This window comes from Vanellus vanellus (assembly GCF_965231255.1).
Source record: "Vanellus vanellus genome assembly, contig: HAP1_SCAFFOLD_1992, whole genome shotgun sequence".
Taxonomy (NCBI): Eukaryota; Metazoa; Chordata; class Aves; order Charadriiformes; family Charadriidae; genus Vanellus; species Vanellus vanellus.
The window spans coordinates 1-21,992 of NW_028126743.1; the positions used below are offsets into that span (position 1 = coordinate 1).

The window sequence follows — 21,992 nt, forward strand, 5'->3', positions numbered from 1 at the left end:
GCATCCCCATCCCCATCCCCCATCCCCCATCCCCATCCCCATCCCATCCCATCCCCGCCCCATCCCATCCCCATCCCCATCCCATCCCCATCCCCATCCCCATCCCATCCCCATCCCCATCCCATCCCCATCCCCATCCCCATCCCCATCCCCATCCCATCCCCATCCCCATCCCATCCCCATCCCATCCCCATCCCCATCCCATCCCCATCCCCATCCCATCCCATCCCCATCCCCTCCCCATCCCCATCCCCATCCCCATCCCCATCCCATCCCCATCCCCATCCCCATCCCCATCCCCATCCCCACCCCCATCCCATCCCATCCCCATCCCCATCCCCATCCCCATCCCATCCCATCCCATCCCATCCCCTCCCCATCCCCACCCCCATCCCATCCCATCCCATCCCATCCCATCCCATCCCATCCATCCCCATCCCCTCCCCATCCCCATCCCATCCCCATCCCCATCCCCATCCCCATCCCCATCCCCATCCCCATCCCATCCCCATCCCCATCCCCTCCCCATCCCCACCCATCCCCATCCCCCTCCCCATCCCCTCCCCATCCCACCCCATCCCATCCCCATCCCCATCCCCATCCCCATCCCCATCCCATCCCCATCCCATCCCCATCCCCATCCCCATCCCCATCCCCATCCCATCCCCATCCCCATCCTCCCCATCCCCATCCCCATCCCCATCCCATCCCATCCCCTAACTCCGTGGTGGCTGTGGGTCACGCTGTCCCTGCCCTGTCCCCAGCCCTGCAGTGTGATCGGGGTTTGGAGTACAGCGCCTGTGGCCCCCCCTGTCCCCCCACGTGCCGCGGCCTCGGCCGGGCCCCCCCGAGCACTGCGTGGGCATGGCCTGTCTGGAGGGCTGCTTCTGCCCCCCGGGGAGGGTCCTGCACGGTGAGCGCCGGCGCCGGTGTGGGGCCGGAGTGGGGCTGGAGTGGGGCCGGAGTGGGGGTGGTGTGGGGCCGGTGTGGGGCTGGAGCGGGGATGGAGTGGGGCCGGTGTGGGGCTGGAGCGGGGGAAGCATGGGGCTGTCTTGGGGTGGTGTGGGGCCGCTGTGGGGCCGCTGTGGGGCTGAGGCCCCCTCCCCTCCCCGCTGGCAGACGGCGGCTGCGTCGAACCGGCCGAGTGCCCGTGTTTCTGGGACGGCTTCGCCTTCCCGGCCGGCGCCGCCGTGCAGCAGGGCTGCAAGAACTGGTGAGTCCCCGCACGGCACTGCGCCGCACCGGCACCGCACCGCACCGGCACGGCCAGCCGGCACCCACCGGGTCGGCAAAGCCACCCGGCACCCACTGCCATGGCAGAGCCACCCGGCACCCACCGGCATGGGACAGCCATTTGGCACCCACCGGCATGGCACCGCTATCCTGCATCCACCGGGTCGGCAGAGCCATCCGGCACCCCCCAGGCCGGCACAGCCATCTGGCACTCACCGGGCTGGCAAAGCCATCCGGCACCCAGTGGCATGGCACAGCCATATGGCCCCCCCCGGCGCGGTGCCACCGGGAGAGCAGGAAGCCGCCCGGTGCTGAGCCATCACCATCCCCGCAGCACGTGCGCGGCGGGTCAGTGGCATTGCCCGTCCGCGCCGGATCCCTGCCCGTCCTCGCCGCGCTGCGCCGAGTGGGAGTTCTCCTGCCGCGCCGACGGGCGCTGCGTGCCGGGCGCTTGGCTCTGCGACAACGAGGAGGACTGCGCCGACGGCTCCGACGAAATCTGCCCCCCACCGCCTTGTGCCCCGCACCAACCCCGCTGCGCCGGCGGGCAGTGCCTGCCGTGGGGCGCCCGCTGCGACGGCGTCGCCGACTGCCCCGACGGCTCCGACGAGGAGGGCTGCCCCCCGCCCGCCTGCGCGCCCCCCGAATTCGGCTGCGCCAGCGGCCGCTGCCTCCCCCCGCAGCGCGTCTGCGACGGGGAGATGGACTGCGGCTTCGGCGACCCCTCGGACGAGGCAGGCGAGTGCCCCACGGCTCTGCCCCACGGCTCTGCCCCACGGGGGTCACCGGGAAAGGGGGGAGCTGGGGGGGGGGTATTTGGGGGTCCCGGGTCGCAGAGCAGTGGGGTGCGGGAGTGGGCTGTGCCCCACGGCGGGGGGCGGGTGCGCCCCTGTCCTTGGGGGGGCTGTGCCCAACCACAAAGGGGTCGGAGACCCGCGACTGTGCCCCACGGCGGGGGTCCCTGAGCCCCCCACGTCTGGGGTCTGTGCCCCACGGTGGGGGTCTCTGAGCCCCATGTCCTTGGGGGTCTGTGCCCCACGGTGGGGGTCCTTGAGGCCCCCGTCTTTGGGCGGTCTGTGCCCCACAGCAAAAGAGTCTGAGCCCCCCATCCCTATGGGTCTGTGCCCCACGGTAAGGGGTCATGAGTCCCCTGACCTTGGGGCTCTGTGCCCCACGGCGAGGGTCCCTGAGCCCCCCAACTGTGGGGTCTGTGCCCCACGGCGGGGGTCTGTGAGCCCCCCATCCCTGGGGGTCTGTGCCCCACGGCGGGGCTCCATGAGCCCCCCATCCCTGGGGGTCTGTGCCCCACGGCGGGGGTCCCTGACTGCCGGCGCCGCAGGCTGCAGCCCGAGCTGTGGGGCGGGGGAGTTCCGCTGCGCGGTGGGCCGCTGCGTGCCGTACCCTCTGCGCTGCGACGGCCACGACGACTGCGGCGACCTCAGCGACGAGCGCGGCTGCCTCTGCCCCCCCGGCCGCTTCCAGTGCCCCGAGGGCCGCTGCCTGCCCCCCAACGCCCTCTGCGACGGCCGCCGCCACTGCGCCAACGGCACCGACGAGGCTCTCTGCCCTGGTGAGGCGCCGTGGGGCTCGGCCCCCCCACCCCGGCGACCCCCCGCCGGCGGTGCCGTCGCCCCACGGCGCCGCGTCCCCCTGCAGAGCGCGTCACCTGCCCCCCCGGGCACCTCCCCTGCCCCGACGGCTCCTGCGTCGGCGAGACGGCGGTGTGCGACGGCGTCCGCCACTGCCGCGATGGTTGGGACGAGAGCCCGGCGGGCTGCGCGGCGGCATTGCCGGTGGCCACGCTCACCGCGGCCGCCAACGCCACGGCAGGTGAGGGGCGACGGCGGCGTGGGGCGGCGTGGGGCGGCGTGGCTCCCCGCTGCCCTGCCCCACAGCCCCGGCACCGCCGGGCTTACCGCGAGCGCCGGCACGGCAGGCGGTGGGGGTGGCGGCGGGACGGGGACACCGCGGTGACCCGCCGTCCCCCCAGCGCCGGCGTGCGGCCCCTACGGCTTCGGCTGCGGGAGCGGGGAGTGCATGCCGCGGGGGTGGCTCTGCGACGGCGAGGCCGACTGCCCCGACGGCAGCGACGAACTGGGCTGCGCCGGCGGCTGCGACGCCGCTCACTTCCCCTGCGCCCACGGCACCGGCTGCGTCCCTTACGGTCACCTCTGCGACGGCGTCCCCCACTGCCGCGACCGCTCCGACGAGAGCCCCGACCACTGCGGTGAGACGCCGTGCGGGGTCCCCGCCGGCGCGGTGGGATGCTCTCGGGGTGTCCCCATGGTGTCCCCACGCCCGGTGACACTGGTGTGGTGGGATGCTCTTGGGGTGTCCCCATGATGTCCCCATGGCCAGTGACACCGGTATGGCGGGATGCTCTTGGGGCTGTCCCCACGGTGTCCCCACAACCCAGTGACACCGGTATGGTGGGATGCTCTCAGGGTGTCCCCACGGTGTCCCCATAGCCAGTGACACTGGCATGGTGGGATGCTCTCGGGGTGTCCCCATGCCCGGTGATACCGGCGCGGTGTGATGCTCTCAGGGGTGTCCCCATGATGTCCCCATGGCCGGTGACACCGGTATGGCGGGATGCTCTCGGGGCTGTCCCCACGGTGTCCCCACACCCGGTGACACCGGTATGGTGGGATGCTCTCAGGGTGTCCCCGAACCCGGTGACACTGGTGTGGTGGGATGCTCTTGGGGTGTCCCCATGATGTCCCCACACCCAGTGACACCGGTATGGTGGGATGCTCTTGGGGCTGTCCCCATGGTGTCCCCACTCCTGGTGACACTGGTGTGGTGGGATGCTCTCAGGGTGTCCCCACGGTGTCCCCATGCCCAGTGACACCAGCGCAGTGTGATGCTCTCAGGGGTGTCCCCATGATGTCCCCACACCTGGTGACACCGGTATGGTGGGATGCTCTTGGGGCTGTCCCCATGGTGTCCCCACTCCTGGTGACACTGGTGTGGTGGGATGCTCTTGGGGTCCCCATGATGTCCCCACGCCCAGTGACACTGGCGTGGTGGGATGCTCTTGGGGCTGTCCCCATGGTGTCCCCACGCCCGGTGACACCGGTATGGTGGGATGCTCTTGGGGTGTCCCCACGGTGTCCCCACGCCCGGTGACACCAGTATGGTGGGATGCTCTTGGGGCTGTCCCCATGGTGTCCCCACACCTGGTGACACCGGCGCAGTGGGATGCTCTCGGGGATGTCATCGTGTCCCCCCTGACCTGACGGTGCTTCGGCCGCGGCGCAGGTTCCACCGCCGTCCCGCCGTGCCCGGGCCACTTCGCCTGTGGCGACGGCAGCGTGTGCCTCAACGTGTCGCGGGTGTGTGACGGCGTCACCGACTGTCCCCAGGGGGAGGACGAGTCGTCCTGCGGTGAGTGGAGGGGACACGGGGGGGGGGGGGTGGTGGGGGGGGGGGGTCGTGGCTGAGGACGGTCACCCCCACCGCGGCCACCGCACCACCGTCCCCTCCGCAGGGAGCCGCGTCCCCGCCGGCGGCCGCAACCGGACAGGGGGTCCCTGCGCCGAATACGACTGCGGGGGGGGGGAGTGCGTCACCTTCCAGCAGGTATGGGGGACGGCGGGGGGACCCCCCCCCCCCAGTGCCGCCGCGGGGGTCCCCCCGCTGCCCGGCTCAGCGCCGCCCCGCTGCCGTAGGTGTGCGACGGGGTGCCGGACTGCGGGGGCGGGGGGGGGACGCCCCCCGACGAGCGGGACTGCGGGGTGTGGGGGCCGTGGGGGCCGTGGGGCGCCTGCACCCGCTCCTGCGGCCCCGGCCTGCGGCGGCGCATGCGGGGGTGCCGGCAGCCGCGTCCCGGTGCGCTGCACGGCTGCCGCGGGTGGGACGCGCAGCAGCAGCAGTGCTTCAGCATCGCCTGTCCCGGTGAGCGGGGGGGGGGCTGGGGGGGCTGACACCCCCCGGGGGGGGGGGGGGGTCCCGCTCCTGGGGGTGCCCGAGGGGTCCCCGGGGGGGTTTCCCACGGCCAGGGGGGTTTGGGGGTTCCCATGGCTGGGGGGGGCTGGTGGAGGGGAGGGAGGGGGGGAATTCCCAGATTTGGGGTCCCCGGGGGGGTGTTGGGGGTTCCCATGGCTGGGGGGGCTGGGGGGGGTGGGGGAGGGGGGGAATTCCCAGATTTGGGGTCCCCGGGGGGCTTTGGGGTTTCCATGGCTGGGGGGGGCTGGGGGAAGGGGGGGAGGGGGGGAATTCCCAGATTTGGGGTCCCCGGGGGGCTTTGGGGTTTCCATGGCTGGGGGGGCTGGGGGGGGTGGGGGAGGGGGGGAATTCCAAGATTTGGGGTCCCCGGGGGGGGGTTGGGGGTTCCCATGGCTGGGGGGGCTGGGGGGGGTGGGGGAGGGGGGGAATTCCAAGATTTGGGGTCCCCGGGGAGGGTTGGGGGTTCCCATGGCTGGGGGGGCTGGGGGAGAGGAGGGAGGGGGGGAATTCCCAGATTTGGGGTCCCCGGGGGGGGTTGGGGGTTCCCATGGCTGGGGGGGGCTGGGGGGGGTGGGGAATTCCCAGATTTGGGGTCCCCGGGGGGGGTTGGGGGTTCCCATGGCTGGGGGGGGCTGGGGGAGAGGAGGGAGGGGGGGAATTCCCAGATTTGGGGTCCCCGGGGGGTTTGGGGGATCCCATGGCTGGGGGGGCTGTGGGGGGGTGGGGGAGGGGGGGAATTCCAAGATTTGGGGTCCCCGGGGGATTTGGGGGTTCCCATGGCTGGGGCTGCCCGAGGGGTCCGGGGGGGTCCCATGGTGGGGGGTCCCCGGGGGATTTGGGGGTTCCCGTTCCCCCCGGGACACCCCAATACTCCCCTATCGCATCCTGAGCCCCCCCCAGATCACCCCAATCCCTTTTGGGGACCCCCCCCGGGGTGCCCCCCCCCCCCCGGGCGGCCAGGGCTGCCCCCCCTCACGCCTGCCCCCCCCCCCCCGCAGTGGACAGCTCCTGGGGCGAGTGGTCGCCGTGGTCCGGTTGCCCGGCGGAGTGCGGGGGGGTGCGGCTGCGGCGGAGGGACTGTCGCCCCCCCCGCAACGGCGGCCGCCCCTGCGCCGACCCCCCCGGGGAGACCCCCCCCGCCATCGAGATGGGTGCGGGGCGGGGGGGGGCTGTGGGGCGGGGGGCTCCCGGGGGGGGGCGGGGCCTCCGTGGGGGCGGGGGGCTCCATGGGGCGGGGGGGCTCTGTGGGTGGGTGGTCCCCATGGGTGGGTGGGCTCTGTGGGGCGGGGGGGCTCCGTGGGTGGGCGGTCTCTTTCGGGTGGGTGGGCTCCGGCGGGAGGGGTGGGCTCCGTGAGTGGGTGGGCTCCATGGGGCGGGTGGGTTCTGTGACTGGGGGGTCCCCATGGGTGGGTGGGCTCTGTGGGGTGGGTGGTCTCTATGGGGTGGGTGGGCTCCGTGGGTGGGTGGGCTCCATGGGGTGGGCTCTGTAGGGTGGGTGGGCTCTGTGGGGTCGGTGGTCTTCATGGGGTGGGTGGGCTCCGTGGGTGGGTTCCGTGGGTGGGTTCTGTGGGGTAGGTGGTCTTCATGTGTGGGTGGGCTCTGTGGGCTCCGTGGGTGGGTGGTCTCCATGGGGCGGGTGGGTTCTGTGACTGGGGGGTCCCCATGGGTGGGTGGGCTCTGTGGGGTGGGTGGTCTCTATGGGGTGGGTGGGCTCCGTAGGTGGGTGGGCTCCATGGGGTGGGCTCTGTAGGGTGGGTGGGCTCTGTGGGGTCGGTGGTCTTCATGGGGTGGGTGGGCTCCGTGGGTGGGTGGTCTCTATGGGGTGGGTGGGCTCCATGGGTGGGTGGGCTCCATGGGTGGGTGGGCTCTATGGGGTGGGTGGGATCTGTGGGGTAGGTGGTCTCCGTGGGTGGGTGGGCTCCATGGGGTGGGCTCTGTAGGGTGCGTGGGCTCTGTGGGGTCGGTGGGTCTTCATGGGGTGGGTGGGCTCCGTGGGTGGGTTCCGTGGGTGGGATCTGCGGGGTCGGTGGTCTTCATGTGTGGGTGGGCTCTGTGGGCTCCGTGGGTGGGTGGTCTCCATGGGGCGGGTGGGTTCTGTGACTGGGGGGGCTCCGTGGGTGGGTGGGCTCCATGGGGTGGGCTCTGTGGGGTCGGTGGTCTTCATGGGGTGGGTGGGCTCCGTGGGGTGGACTCCATGGGGTGGGTGGGCTCCATGGGTGGGTGGTCTTCATGTGTGGGTGGGCTCTGTGGGCTCCGCGGGTGGGTGGTCTCTCTCCGCGGGTGGGTCGTGTCTATGGGGCGGGTGGGCTCCGTGGGTGGGCTCTGTGGGGCGGGTGGGCTCCGTGGCGTGTGTCGTCTCCACGGGGCGGGTGCCCTCCGTGGGCGCTGACCCCCCGCCCCCCCCCGCCCCCCCCGCAGCCCCCTGCCCCCCGGGGCGCTGCCCCAACGCCTCCTCCTGCCCGGGGGGGCTTCACCCGCGGCCCTGCGCCCCCTGCCCCGCCGCCTGCCCCGACCTCGCCGCCCCCCGCTGCCCCCCGGACCGGCCCTGCACCCCCGGGTGAGGCGGGGGGCGGGGGGGGGCCACCGGCGGGGGGGGGGGGGGCGACCCACACGCCGGGACAGACACCCCACGGCGGGGTGGGCGAGGGGCTGCCCCTCACCCCCCGCCCCCCCCCCACCCCCCCCGCAGGGTGCTGGTGCGCGGCGGGGCTGGTGCTGGACGCGGGGGGGCGGTGTGTGCCCCCCCGGGAGTGCCCGTGCCAGGCGGGGGGGCTGCGGTACCCCCCGGGGGACGCGGTGACCCCCAACTGTCGCCTCTGCCTTTGCCTCGACGGGCGGCTCCAGCGCTGCCGCCCCCACCCCCTCTGCGCCGGTGCGTCCCGGGACCTCGGGGGGGGGCGGGCGGGGGGGGGGACACAGGTCGGACCCCCCCTCTGAGCCCCTGTCCCCCCCCCCTCCCTCCCCCCAGTGCACTGCGGGTGGTCGGCGTGGTCGGCGTGGGGCGAGTGTCCCGGTCCCTGCGGTAGCCACAGCGTGCAGTGGGCCTTCCGCAGCCCCACGGACCCCCCCCGCCGCGGGGGGGGGCGCCACTGCCGCGGCATCTACCGCAAGGCCCGACGGTGGGGGGGGGGGGGGAAACACCGGGGGGGGCCCACGGGGGGGGTCTGGCGGGGGGGGGGGGGGGCCGCGGTGGGCTCCCACGGGAGGGACCCGACGGGGGGGGGGGGGGGGCGAAGGGGGGTTCCCACGCGGGGGGTGTTTCCCACGGGGGGGGGGTCCCACGGGGGGGTCCCACGAGTGGTCTCCCACTGGGGGGGGGGGGGCGGGGGGCCACGGGAGGTTCCCACGGGTGAGGGGGTCCCGTGGTGGGGTCGGACGGGTGGGATCCGACGGGGGGGGGGGCTCCCACGGGGGGGGGGGGGGCTCCGTGCCACGGGAGGACCCCGCGAGTGGTCTCCCACGGGGGGGGGGCACGGGAGGATCCCATGGGAGGGATCGGGGGGGCTCCCACGGGGGGATTCCCACGCGTGGGCTCCCACGGAGGGGGGGGGTCCCCGGGGTGGGCTCCCACTGGTGAGGGATTCCCGCGGGGGGACTCCCACGGGGGGGGGGTCCCACGGCGTCTCCACGGGGGCACCTACGGGGTGGCGGGGGGGGGTCCCGTCTGTGGGGTGCGACGGAGGGGCGGGGGGGGGGCTCCCACGGGGGGGGACACCCCCCCCCCCCCCCCAAAGGAGGGTCCGACTGGGGGGGGGGGGGGGGAGTCCGCATGGGGTTCCCCAAAGCGGGGGGGGGCTCCCACGCGCGGGGGGGGCTCCCCACGGGTGGGGGGCGTCCCCGCTGACCCCCCCCCGCCCCGCAGGTGCCGGACCCCCCCGTGCGGGCAGTGCCAGCAGCGGGGCCGGCGGCGGGCGGTGGGGGAGCGCTGGCGGGGGGGGCCGTGTCTGCTGTGCCGCTGCCTGCCCGGCCCCGCGCTGCGCTGCGCCCCCTACTGCCCCCCCCGCGCCGCCCCTGCCCCACGGTGAGCGCCGCCGCCCCCCCGGGGGGGGGGGGGACACGGCCACGGCGGTGACGGTGACGTCCCCTGGGAGGGGGGGACAGGGGACCCTCCGGGAGGCAGTGACCCCCCCCCCCCCCCCGCGGGGATGGGGCATCCTCCTGGGAGGGGGTCAGTGTGACAGTGACCCCCCCGCAGGAGTGGGGGTGGTGGCATCCCCCGGGGGGGGGGACACGGCCATCCCGGTGACAGTGACCCCCCCGCAGGAGTGGGGCATCCCCCGGGTGGGGGGTCAGTGTGACAGTGACCCCCCCGCAGGAGTGGGGGTGGTGGCATCCCCCGGGGGGGGGGCGGGGGGGAGGGGACAGGGGGACTCTCCCCTTAACAGTGCCCCCCCCGCAGGGCCGGGGGGGCTGGGACACCCCCCGGGGGGGGGGACACGACCCTCCCGGTGACAGTGCCCCCCCCGCAGGGCCATGTGCTGGTGGGGGGACACGGGGACGACTGCTGCCACTGTGCCCCGGCGGGTGAGTGGGGGGGGCGGGGGGGGCGGGGGGGCGGGGGGGGCGGGGGGGGGAGTGCGCCCCCGCAAACGCTGTATGGCGACTGTCCCCACTGCAGGTGACAACGGGACGGCCGTGCCCCCCCCGCTGACCACGGAGCCCCCCGGCAGCCCCCTCCTCACCTTCCCGCTGCCCCCCCCCGGCGGTAAGCGACCCCCCCTCACCGTGGGGCGGGCGGGGGGCCGGGGGGCTGTGTCCCCCCTGCTGACCCCGTCCGTCCGTCCGTCCCCGGCAGACCCCTGCTACGGCCCACTGGGCATCGCCGCGCTGCTCCCGGCCGGGGGGGGGGCGCCCTCCGGCCCCCCCTTCCTGCAGCTGGACCTGCTGGAGCCCACCAACGTCACCGGTGGGTGTCCCCCCGGCAGTGCCCACCATGGCGGCGGTGGCGGTGGTGGTGGTGGCGGTGGTGGTGGTGGTGGTGGTGGAGGTGTTGGTGATGGAGGTGGTGGTGGTGATGGTGGTGGCAGCGGCAATGCCAATGATGGTGGTGGTGGTGGTGGCAGTGGGGGCGGTGGTGGAGGTGATGGTGGTGGAGGTGTCGGTGATGGAGGTGGCAGTGGTGGAGGTGGTGGTGGTGGAGGTGGTGGTGGCAGTGGGGGCAGCGGTGGCAATGGTGGTGGTGGTGGAGGTGTCAGTGGTGGAGGTGGTGGTGGTGGTGGAGGTGTCAGTGGTGGAGGTGGTGGTGGTGGTGGCAGCGGCAATGCCAATGATGGCGGTGGTGGTGGTGGCAGTGGGGGCGGTGGTGGAGGTGATGGTGGTGGAGGTGTCGGTGATGGAGGTGTTGGTGGCAGCGGTGGCAATGGTGGTGGTGGTGGAGGTGTCAGTGGTGGAGGTGGTGGTGGTGGTGGAGGTGTCAGTGGTGGAGGTGGTGGTGGTGATGGTGGTGGCAGCGGCAATGCCAATGATGGCAGTGGTGGTGGTGGCAGTGGGGGCGGTGGTGGTGGCGGAGGTGTCTGTGATGGAGATGTTGGTGATGGAGGTAGCGGTGGTGGAGGTGTTGGTGGCAGTGGTGGTGGTGGTGGAGGTGAAGGTGTTGGTGACAGTGGTGGTGGTGGTGGTGGTGATGGAGGTGGCGGTGGTGGAGGTGTTGGTGGCAGTGGGGGCAGTGGTGGCAATGGTGGTGGTGGTGGAGGTGTCGGTGATGGAGGTGGTGGTGGCGATGGTGGTGGCAGTAGCAATGCCAATGATGGTGTCAGCGGCAGTGGTGGTGGAGGTGGTGGTGGTGGAGGTGGTGGTGGTGATGGTGGTGGTGGTGGTGGTGGCAGTGGCCGAGGCAATCACAGTGGTGGTGGAGGTGGTGGTGGTGGCAATGGCAGTGGTGGTGGTGGTGGAGGTAGTGGTGGTGGCAGTGGTGACGATGGTGGTGGCAGTGGTGGTGAAGGTGGTGGTGATGGAGGTGGTGGTGGTGATGGCGGTGGTGGAGGTGTTGGTGACAGTGGCGGTGGTGGCAGTGGTGGCGATGGCGGTGGCGGTGGTGGAGGAGGTGTTGGCGGCAGCGGGGCGGGGGTGGGGGCGCCACGTGCGGCTGTCCCCGGGCAGGGGTGGCGGTGACGGGATCCGACGCCGTCCTGCTGGAGCTCAGCGCCGACGGCACCCGCTGGCACCGCCACCGCACAGCCACCGCCGGCGGGCGGCACCTCCACCAGGTCACCCCGCGCCACCTCGGGCCGGGGGGGTCATGGGGGGCACAGGGGGGCACAGGGGGGCACAGGGGGATATGGGGGGGTCATGGGGGGCACAGGGGGGCACAGAGGGTCACGGGCGGTACGGGGGGGTCATGGGGGGCACAGGGGAGTACGGGGGGGTCATGGGGGGCACAGGGGGGGCACAGGGGGGCACAGGGCGGTACAGGGGGGTACAGAGGGTCACAGGGGGGTACGGGGGGGTCATGGGGGGCACAGGGAGCACAGGGGGTCATGGGGGACACAGGGGGTCACGGGGGGGCACAGAGGGGTATGGGGGGGTCATGGGGGGCACAGGGGGTACAGAGGGTCACGGGGGGGTATGGGGGGGCACTGGGGGGTACGGGGGGGGTCATGGGGGACAGGGGGGTCATGGGGGGTCATGGGGTCACAGGGGCGTATAGGGGGGCACAGGGGGGTACGGGGGGGTCACAGGGGGTCACAGAGGGGTACGGGGGGGTCGCAGGGGGGCACAGGGGGGTACGGGGGGGCACAGGGGGGGTCACAGGGGGTCACAGGGGGGTATAGGGGGGCACAGGGGGGTACGGGGGTCACAAGGGGCACAGGGGGGTACGGGGGGGTCATGGGGGGTCACAGGGGGGTACGGGGGGGTGGGGGACAGGGGGTGCCGCGGCGGGGGCACACGTACTCGTGCACACGCGTGTGCGTACAGACGTGCCCCCCCCTCCCCCCCCCCAGCTCCCGCAGGGGAACTGGGCCCCCAGTGTGCGGTTACTGGGCCGAATGGTGCAGACACGCCACGTCCGCGTCCTCCCCCCGCGCCCCCACGGCCCCACGGAGCTGCTGGGCTGCCCCCCAGGTACGGGGGGGGGGTAACGGGGGGGGGGGGGGGGGGGCTCAGGGTGTCCCCCCCCCCCCTTGGTGCCCCCCAGCCTCGGTGGCACCAGCCTTAATGGTGCCCCCCACCATCTCTGGTACCCCCCCGGTACGCCCCCCCCATCACCCGCCCATGGGTGCCCTTCTCCCCCCCCTCCCCCCCCCAGTGCCCCCCGCCCGGCTCGGCGCGGTGACGGTGACGACGGTGACCCCCCCGGAGACCCCCCCAGTGGCCGCAGCGGTGGCCCCCCCCGAAAGCAGCGAGCCCCCCCCTCCAGGTACCCACCGCGGGGCAGAATGGGGGGGGGGGGCAGGACCTGGAGGGGGGTCCTGGGCTGGGGGGGGGGCTCTGGGGACCACCCCCCCCCAACCCGGGTCCTGCCCCACACAGGGCAGTTGGGGCCGCGGCCCCCCCCCCGAGGCGCAGCCCCCAGCCCCACAGCGCCGGGGGGGCCCGAGCTGAGCGCTGCCCCCCCCGTCGGGCCGCGGGGCCGCCCCGGCACCCCCCCCCCGGGCCCCCCCGGCACCCCCCCGACGGGCACCGGCCCCCCCGCCGCGACCCCCTCCGCCGCCCCCCCCCCGGCTGACGGCACTGCCCCCCCCGGCTCGCACGGGGGGGTCCCCCCCGCCCCCCACAGGTGAGGGGCGTCAGCGGGGCTGTGGGGAGGGGGGGCACTGGGATGGGGGGCACTGGGGGGGGGGCACTGGGGGGGCACTGGGATGGGGGAGTACAGGGATGGGGGGGCACTGGGATGGGGGACACTGGGATGGGGGACACTGGGGGGGGCACTGGGATGGGGGGACACTGGGGTGGGGGGGGCACTGGGATGGGGGAGTACAGGGATGGGGGCACTGGGGGGGCACTGGGGGGGGCACTGGGATGGGGGGACGCTGGGATAGGGGGGCACTGGGATTGGGGGGTACAGGGATGGGGGACACTGGGGTGAGGGGACACTGGGGGGGCACTGGGATGGGGGGACGCTGGGGTGGGGGAGTACAGGGATGGGGGCACTGGGGGGGCACTGGGGGGGCACTGGGATGGGGGGACGCTGGGATTGGGGGGCACTGGGATTGGGGGGGACAGGGATGGGGGGCACTGGGGGGGGCACTGGGGTGGGGGGGGTCACTGGGATGGGGGGCACTGGGATGGGGGAGTACAGGGATGGGGGGCACTGGGGGGGGCACTGGGATGGGGGGACACTGGGATGGGGGGACGCTGGGATAGGGGGGCACTGGGATTGGGGGGGACAGGGATGGGGGGGCACTGGGATGGGGGGGCACTGGGGGGGACACTGGGGGGTGGTGGCACCGGGTGGGGGGTACAGGGATGTGGGGGCACTGGGATAGGGGGGCACTGGGGTGGGGGGGCACTGGGATGGGGGGGGCACAAGGGTGGGGGGCACTGGGGTGGGGGTCGCTGGGGGGTGGGGGGTGCCAGAGATGACGGGGGGCACCACGGGGGCTGCTGCCACCAAGGCTGGGGGGCACCTGGGGGGGGCCGAGGGGGACACCCCTCTTGGCCCCCCCGGAGCCCCATCTCTGCCCCCCAGCGGAGTGCGCCCCGTCCCCCTGGGGGGGGTGGGGGCCCTGCAGCCGCTCCTGCGGGTTGGGGGTGGCCCTGCGCCGCCGCGACCCCCCGCGGGGGGCACTGCCCGGGGGGGGCTGCGCCCGCCCCCCCTTCGACACCCGCGTCTGCTTCCTCCGCGCCTGCCCAGGTACCCGCGCCCCACCCCCCCTGCGCCACGCGGGGGGCACCACCGTGGGATGGGGCCACCATGGGATGGGGCCACTGTGGGATGGGGCCACCATGGGATGGGGCCACCATGGGATGGGGCCACCGTCGGATGGGGCCACCATGGGATGGGGCCACTGTGGGATGGGGCCACCGTGGGATGGGGCCACTGTGGGATGGGGCCACCGTGGGATGGGGCCACCGTGGGATGGGGCCACTGTGGGATGGGGCCACCGTGGGATGGGGACCCCCATGGGATGGGGCCACCATGGGATGGGGACCCCTGTGGGATGGGACCTCCATGGGATGGGGCCACCACGGGATGGGGCCACCTTGGGATGAGACCACCATGGGATGGGGCCACCATGGGATGGGGCCACTGTGGGATGGGACCACCGTGGGATGGGACCCCCGTGGGATGGGAACCCCATGGGATGGGACCACCATGGGATGGGACCACCACGGGATGGGGCCACCACGGGATGGGGCCACCTTGGGATGGGAACACCACCATGGTCTGGGACCCCCATCATGGGCTGTGATCCCCACGGTGGGGCGGGCCCCCCCCCCATGCTCTGGGCCCCCCCCGTGCCGTGACCCCCGGACCTGCCCCCCCGCAGTGGCGGGGGGATGGGCGCCCTGGGGGTCCTGGTCCCGCTGCGACGCCGAGTGCGGGGGGGGCGTGCGGAGCCGCCTGCGGAGCTGCAGCGACCCCCCCCCCAAAAACGGGGGGCAGCCCTGCGCGGGGGGGGCCCTGCAGAGCCAACCCTGCAACCTGCAGCCCTGCGGGGACCCCCCAGGTATGGGGCGGGGGGGGGGGGGGGGGGGTGGCGACCCCTCACCCCGCAGCCCCCCCCAACCCGCAGCCCCAGCAGTGGGGTGACGGGGGGGGGGACACACGGACCCCCCCCCCCCCCCATCAGCCCATCCCTGACCCCCCCCGCCCCCCCCAGCCTGCGCCCCCCGATGGTGTTTGTGCGGGGGGAGGACTGCGAGGGGGGGCGGGTGCCCCCCTGTGCCCCAATCTGTGGGGACCTGAGCAGCAATGGCTCCTGCCCCGGCCCCTGCCAGGAGGGTGAGCGGGGGGGCGGGGGGGGCATTGGGGGGGCTGGGGGGGCTGGGGGGGCAGAGGATGGCGTGGGGCACTGGGGGGCACTGGGGGAACTGGGGGGCACCGGGGGGGCGGGGGGGCTGGGGGGCACTGGGTGGTGCTGGGGGGCACTGGGGGGAACTGGGTTGGAACTGGGGGGCACTGGGGGGCACTGGGTGGCACTGGGGGGGCAGAGGATGGCGTGGGGGTACTGGGGGGCACTGGGGTGGAACTGGGGGGCACTGGGGGGAACTGGGGGGAACTGGGGGGCACTGGGGGGGCAGAGGATGGCATGGGGGCACTGGGGGGCACTGGGGGAACTGGGGGGCACGGGGGTGCGGGGGGGCACTGGGGGGGCTGGGGGGGCTGGGGGGCACCGGGGGGCACCGGGGTAACTGCGGGGCACTGGGGGGCACCGGGGGAACTGGGGGGCACTGGGGGGCACTGGGGGGCGCTGGGTGGTGCTGGGGGGCACTGGGGGGAACTGGGTTGGAACTGGGGGGCACTGGAGGGAACTGGGGGGAACTGGGGGGGCAGAGGATGGCGTGGGGGCACTGGGGGGCACTGGGTGGTGCTGGGGGCCACTGGGGGGAACTGGGGGGCACTGGGGTGGAACTGGGGGCACTGGGGGGAACTGGGGGGGCAGAGGATGGCGTGGGGGGCACTGGGGGGCACTGGAGGAACTGGGGGGCACTGGGTGGGCAGAGGATGGCATGGGGGGCACTGGGGGGCACTGGGGGGTGCTGGGTGGTGCTGGGGGCACTGGGGGGCACTGGGGGGCACTGGGGGGCACTGGAGGGGCAGAGGATGGCCTGGGGGCACTGGGGGGCACTGGGGGGCACTGGGTGGTGCTGGGGTGCACTGGGGGGCACTGGGGGCACTGGGGGGGCAGAGGATGGCATGGGGGGCACTGGGTGGCGCTGGGTGGCACTGGGGGGAACTGGGGTGGCACTGGGTGGCACTGGGGGTACTGGGGGGCACTGGGGGGAACTGGGGTGGCACTGGGTGGCACTGGGGGAACTGGGGGGCACTGGGGTGGCACTGGGGGGGCAGAGGATGGCATGGGGGGCACTGGGTGGCGCTGGGTGGCACTGGGGGGAACTGGGGTGGCACTGGGTGGCACTGGGGGTACTGGGGGGCACTGGGGGGAACTGGGGGGGCAGAGGATGGCATGGGGACACTGGGGGGCACTGGGGGAACTGGGGGGGCAGAGGATGGCATGGGCGCACTGGGGGGCACTGGGGGGCACTGGGGGGCACCGGGTGGCACTGGGGGCAGGGCACAGCGTGGGGGCCAGGCAGGACACGGTGCCCAGCGCGGCGTGGCAGTGTGTGCCGGTGCCAGCGGTGCCCCCCCCCCCCCCCCCCCCCAGGCTGCCGCTGCCCCCCGGGGCTGTACCTGCAGGACGGCGGCTGCGTCGGTGCGGGCGAGTGCCGGTGCCGCCTTCCCGGGGCCCAGCGGCTGCCCGGCGAGGCCTTCTCCTGGGGCTGCCGGCGCTGGTGAGTGCCGCCCCGCCGCCGCGCGCCCGCCGCCCGCCGCCCCCCGTTAACCCCCATTGCCCGTCCCCAGCGCCTGCCGCCGCGGCGCCCTGACGTGCCGCGAGGGCTCCTGCCCCGTGGCCTGCGGCTGGTCCGCCTGGTCGCCCTGGACGCCCTGCCGCGGCGGCTGCGGCGCGGGGACGCAGGAGAGGTTCAGGTAGGGGGGTGCGCCGGCGCCCCACGGCGCGACATGGCGCCGCGTGGCACCGCGTGGCACCGCATGGCGCCCCACGGCCGCGGTGGCCACGCGGCACCTTCCCGCAGGTCGCCCTCCAACCCCGCGGCGGCCGCCGGCGGAGCGCCGTGCACCGGGGAGGCCCGGGAGGAGCGGGAGTGCCACGAGCCCTGCGGCGCCGGTGGGTGAGGCGCCACGCGGTGACGGCCCCGGTGTGGCCGATGCGGCGGCGGCCCCTCCAGCGCCACGTGCGCCCCTGTCCCCGGCAGAGCCCGGCGCCGGCTGGAGCGCCTGGACGCCGTGGGCCCAGTGCTCCGCTCCCTGCGGCGCCGGCGAGCAGAGCCGGCAGCGGGCCTGCACCGCCGCGGCGGCACACGGCACGTCCAACTGCACCGGTGCCCACCTGCAGACGCGCGACTGCAACACTCAGCCCTGCCGAGGTGGGGGCCCTGTGCCGGCGGCGCTCGCGGCACGGCCAGGCCGGTGACGGCCGACGGCCGACGGCCACCCAGCCCCGCTGCCCGGCAGCGCCGGCGCCACGCCGCGCCCGACCCCACCGCCCGCTCTCCTGGCAGCGCGGTGCCCGGATGCCATGGTTTACCGCACGGCGGAGGAGTGCCGCCGCGGCGGAGGGCCGTGCCCGCGGCTGTGCCGGGACCTGGCGGCGGGCGTCGAGTGTGCGGCGCTGTGCCGCGCCGGCTGCGCCTGCCCGCCGGGCCTCCTGCTGCACCACCAGAGCTGCGTGCCGCCGCACCGCTGCCCGTGCCACCACCGCGGCCGCCTCTACCAGCCCGGCGACACCGCCGCCGCCGCCGACGCCTGCAACAACTGGTGCGGCTGATGCCACCGCCGCCGCGGTCCCACCCCGGGGTCCCCCGGCCCGGCCCCCCCCGCGCTGACCCCCCGCTCTCTCCGGCAGCACCTGCGCCGGCGGCGTGATGGTGTGCGGCAGCGAGCCCTGCCCGGGTACCCGCCGCCGTGGGGCGCCGTGGGGGGTGGGGGGTCCCCGGGGAGGGGTCCAGGGGAGGGGGTGCCCATGGTGGGGGTCGCTGGGGTGGGGGGCATTGGGACTGGGGGTCACTGGGGTGGGGTCCATGGGGAGAGGGACATTGGGAGTGGGGGTCAGTGGGGTGGGTGCCCCCGGGGTGGGGGTCAGTGGGGTGGGGGTGTCAGTGGGGGATCCCCGGGGTGGGGGGCATTGGGAGTGGGGGTCCCCAGGGTGGGGGTCGGTGGGGTGGGCGTCAGTGGGGTGGGGCTGTGGGGACACGGCGGGACCGGGGGGGGGAGGGCACGGGGCCGGGGGTGGGGGGACACGGTGGCGCTGAGCAGGGACGGACGGAGGGACGGGGGGTGGACGGGGCGGCAGTGGGCGCCGTGGGGTGAGGGCGCTCCGTGGGGCACCGCGGCGTTGGCACAGTGCGGTGTCACACGGTGTCACACGGTGTCACACGGTGCCACGCGGTGCGGTGGGCGCAGCAGAGCCCTTCCCGGAGGGCTGTGGGTGTCGCGGCGGTGTCGGCGCCGGCGCAGCTTTGGCCGACGCCACCCGTGAGGCCGCCACCGCCGCTGCAGCCGCTCTCCCTCCGGCCCCCGCAGCGGAGCCGTGGGGGCGCGTGGTGGCCGTGGGGCGCGTGGTCGCCGTGGGGGCCCTGCAGCGCGTCCTGCGGCGGGGGCGAGCGGCTGCGCCGGCGGCAGTGCCAGCGGACGGCGTGTGTGGGGCCGGCGCTGCAGAGCCAAATGTGCAACACCCACGTGTGCCGCAGTGAGTGCCGGCCCCACAGCCCTGCCCCACAGCCCTGCCCCACAGCCAACCCCACTGCCCTGCCCCACAGCTCTGCCCCACAGCCCTGCCCCACAGCCAACCCCATAGCCAACCCCACAGCCCTGCCCCACAGCCCTGCCCCACAGCCCTGCCCCACAGCCAACCCCACTGCCCTGCCCCACTGCCCTGCCCCACAGCCAACCCCACTGCCCTGCCCCACAGCCCTGCCCCACAGCCCTGCCCCACAGCCAACCCCACAGCCCTGCCCCACAGCCCTGCCCCACAGCTCTGCCCCACAGCCCTGCCCCACAGCCAACCCCACTGCCCTGCCCCACAGCCCTGCCCCACAGCCCTGTCCCACACCCCGGCCCCACAGCCCTGCCCCACAGCCCTGCCCCATAGCCAACCCCACTGCCCTGCCCCACAGCCCTGCCCCATAGCCCTGTCCCACACCCCTGCCCCACAGCCCTGCCCCATAGCCAACCCCACACCCCTGCCCCACTGCCCTGCCCCACATCCTTACCCTATAGCCCTCTCCCTTAGCCCTGTCCCATTGCTGTGCCCCACAGCCAACCCCACACCCCTGCCCCACACCCTTGCCCCATAGCCCTATCCCTTGGCCCTGTCCCATTGCCCTGCCCCATACCCCCACCCTCCATCCCTGCCCCATAGCCAACCCCACACCCCTGCCCCACACCCTTGCCCTGTTCCCCTGCCCCACATCCTTGCCCCATAGCCCTGCCCCATACCCCTGCCCTGCATCCCTGCCCCACACCCTTGCCCCATAGCCTGTCCCGTACCACTGTCCCGCACCCCTGTCCCACACCCCTGCCCCATAGCCCTGCCCCCCACCCTTGCCCCATAGCCCTGCCCCATATCCCTGCCTCACGCTTCTGCCCCACACCCCTCCCCATGGCTGCTGTGGGGCAGCCCTGCCCCACATCCCTGCCCCATAGCCCTGTCCTGCACCCCTGTCCCCCAGCCAGCCCTATATCCCTGCCCCATATCCCTGCCCCCATAGCCCTGCCCCATACACCTGCCCCACACCCCTGCCCCCCACCCTTGTCCCATAGCCTGTCCCGCACCCCTGCCCCGCCCCCGCCCCCCAGCCCCACATCCCCGCCCCCCCCGCCCCCCCATGGCTGCTGTGGGGCAGCCCTGCCCACATCCCTGCCCCATAGCCCTGTCCTGCACCCCTGTCCCCCACCCAGCCCTATATCCCTGCCCCATATCCCTGCCCCATATCCCTGCCCCCATCCCTGCCCCATAGCCCTGCCCCCCACCCCTGCCCCACATCCCTGCCCCGCACCCCTGCCCTCCCCCCCGCCCCCCCAGCCCCACATCCCCGCCCCCCCGCCCCCCCCCCCATGGCCGCTGTGGGGCAGCCCTGCCCCACATCCCTGCCCCCCACCCCTGCCCCATAGCCTGTCCCGCACCCCTGCCCCCCCGCCCCCCCAGCCCCACATCCCCGCCCCCCCCGCCCCCCCCCATGGCCGCTGTGGGGCAGCCCTGCCCCACATCCCTGCCCCATAGCCCTGTCCTGCACCCCTGCCCCCCCCCCCGCCCCCCAGCCCCCCATCCCCGCCCCCCCCGCCCCCCCCCCATGGCCGCTGTGGGGCAGCCCTGCCCCACATCCCTGCCCCCCACCCCTGCCCCATAGCCCTGCCCCCACCCTTGCCCCATAGCCCTGTCCCATACACCTGTCCCACACCCCTGCCCCACACCCCTGCCCCCCACCCCTGCCCCATAGCCCTGCCCCCCACCCTTGCCCCATAGCCCTGTCCCATACACCTGTCCCACACCCCTGCCCCACATCCCTGCCCCATAGCCCTGCCCCCCACCCCTGCCCCATAGCCTGCCCCGCACCCCTGCCCCCCCCCGCCCCCCCAGCCCCACATCCCCGCCCCCCCGCCCCCCCCCATGGCCGCTGTGGGGCAGCCCTGCCCCACATCCCTGCCCCCCACCCCTGCCCCATAGCCTGTCCCGCACCCCTGCCCCCCCCCCGCCCCCCCAGCCCCACATCCCCGCCCCCCCCGCCCCCCCCCATGGCCGCAGTGGGGCAGCCCTGCCCCACATCCCTGCCCCATAGCCCTGTCCTGCACCCCTGTCCCCCACCCAGCCCTATATCCCTGCCCCATATCCCTGCCCCCATCCCTGCCCCCATCCCTGCCCCATAGCCCTGCCCCCCACCCTTGCCCCATAGCCCTGTCCCATACACCTGCCCCACATCCCTGCCCCATAGCCCTGCCCCCCACCCCTGCCCCCCACCCCTGCCCCCCACCCTTGCCCCATAGCCCTGCCCCACACCCCTGCCCCACACCCCTGCCCCACATCCCTGCCCCCCACCCCTGCCCCCCACCCTTGCCCCATAGCCCTGCCCCACATCCCTGCCCCCCACCCCTGCCCCATAGCCCTGCCCCCCATCCCTGCCCCACATCCCTGCCCCATAGCCCTGTCCTGCACCCCTGTCCCCCACCCAGCCCTATATCCCTGCCCCATATCCCTGCCCCCATCCCTGCCCCCATCCCTGCCCCATAGCCCTGCCCCCCACCCTTGCCCCATAGCCCTGTCCCATACACCTGCCCCACATCCCTGCCCCATAGCCCTGCCCCCCACCCCTGCCCCCCACCCCTGCCCCCCACCCTTGCCCCATAGCCCTGCCCCACACCCCTGCCCCACACCCCTGCCCCACATCCCTGCCCCCCACCCCTGCCCCCACCCTTGCCCCATAGCCCTGCCCCCCATCCCTGCCCCACATCCCTGCCCCATAGCCCTGCCCCCCACCCCTGCCCCATAGCCTGCCCCGCACCCCTGCCCCCCCCCGCCCCCCCAGCCCCACATCCCTGCCCCCCACCCCTGCCCCCCACCCTTGCCCCATAGCCCTGCCCCCCATCCCTGCCCCCCACCCCTGCCCCACATCCCTGCCCCCCACCCCTGCCCCATAGCCTGTCCCGCACCCCTGCCCCCCCCCGCCCCCCCAGCCCCACATCCCCGCCCCCCCCGCCCCCCCCCATGGCCGCTGTGGGGCAGCCCTGCCCCAGGGCCGCCCCCCGCCCCCCGGCGCTGAGCGGGCGGTGGGGCGGCAGCGGGGTGCCCTCCGGGGCGGCAGTTCCGGGAGTGCCGTCGGGGCGAGGGGTGTCCCTACAGCTGCGCCCACCTCGGGGGGCGTCTGGGCTGCGCGGGGGGGGGCTGCGCCGAGGGCTGCCGCTGCCCCCCCGACACCTTCCTGCACCGCGGCGCCTGCCTGCGCGTGAGCCGGGGGGCCATGGGGTCCCCAGGGCGGGGGGGGGTCCCCATGTCCATGGGGGCTCCTGGGGATGGGGGGTCCTGGGGGTGGTGGGTTCTCCTGGGGGTGGTGGGGGTTCCCCATGTCCACGGGTGCTCCCAGGGTGGTGGGTGCTCCTGGGGGCTCCTGGAGGCCGTGGGTGCTCCAGG

General features: G+C 75.0%; 1 protein-coding gene across 1 annotated transcript; it reads left to right on the forward strand.

Annotated features, from left to right (window-relative positions):
• Positions 1-864: 864 nt before the first annotated feature.
• On the forward strand, positions 865-21,807 carry LOC309685795 (SCO-spondin-like; the record flags this gene model as incomplete). Its single annotated transcript, XM_082501509.1, has 29 exons — positions 865-913; positions 1,120-1,213; positions 1,568-1,971; positions 2,573-2,803; positions 2,890-3,063; positions 3,224-3,460; positions 4,495-4,620; positions 4,724-4,815; positions 4,905-5,130; positions 6,180-6,332; positions 7,871-8,053; positions 8,150-8,300; positions 9,044-9,202; positions 9,581-9,705; positions 9,800-9,886; positions 9,977-10,087; positions 10,632-10,954; positions 12,123-12,243; positions 12,428-12,538; positions 13,811-13,975; positions 14,613-14,792; positions 16,455-16,581; positions 16,652-16,777; positions 16,885-16,976; positions 17,065-17,235; positions 17,371-17,626; positions 17,715-17,761; positions 18,392-18,508; positions 21,644-21,807. Coding segments are annotated over 29 exons (4,602 nt in total), but the record flags the coding sequence as incomplete, so codon positions are not given.
• Between the last annotated feature and the right edge of the window lie 185 nt (positions 21,808-21,992).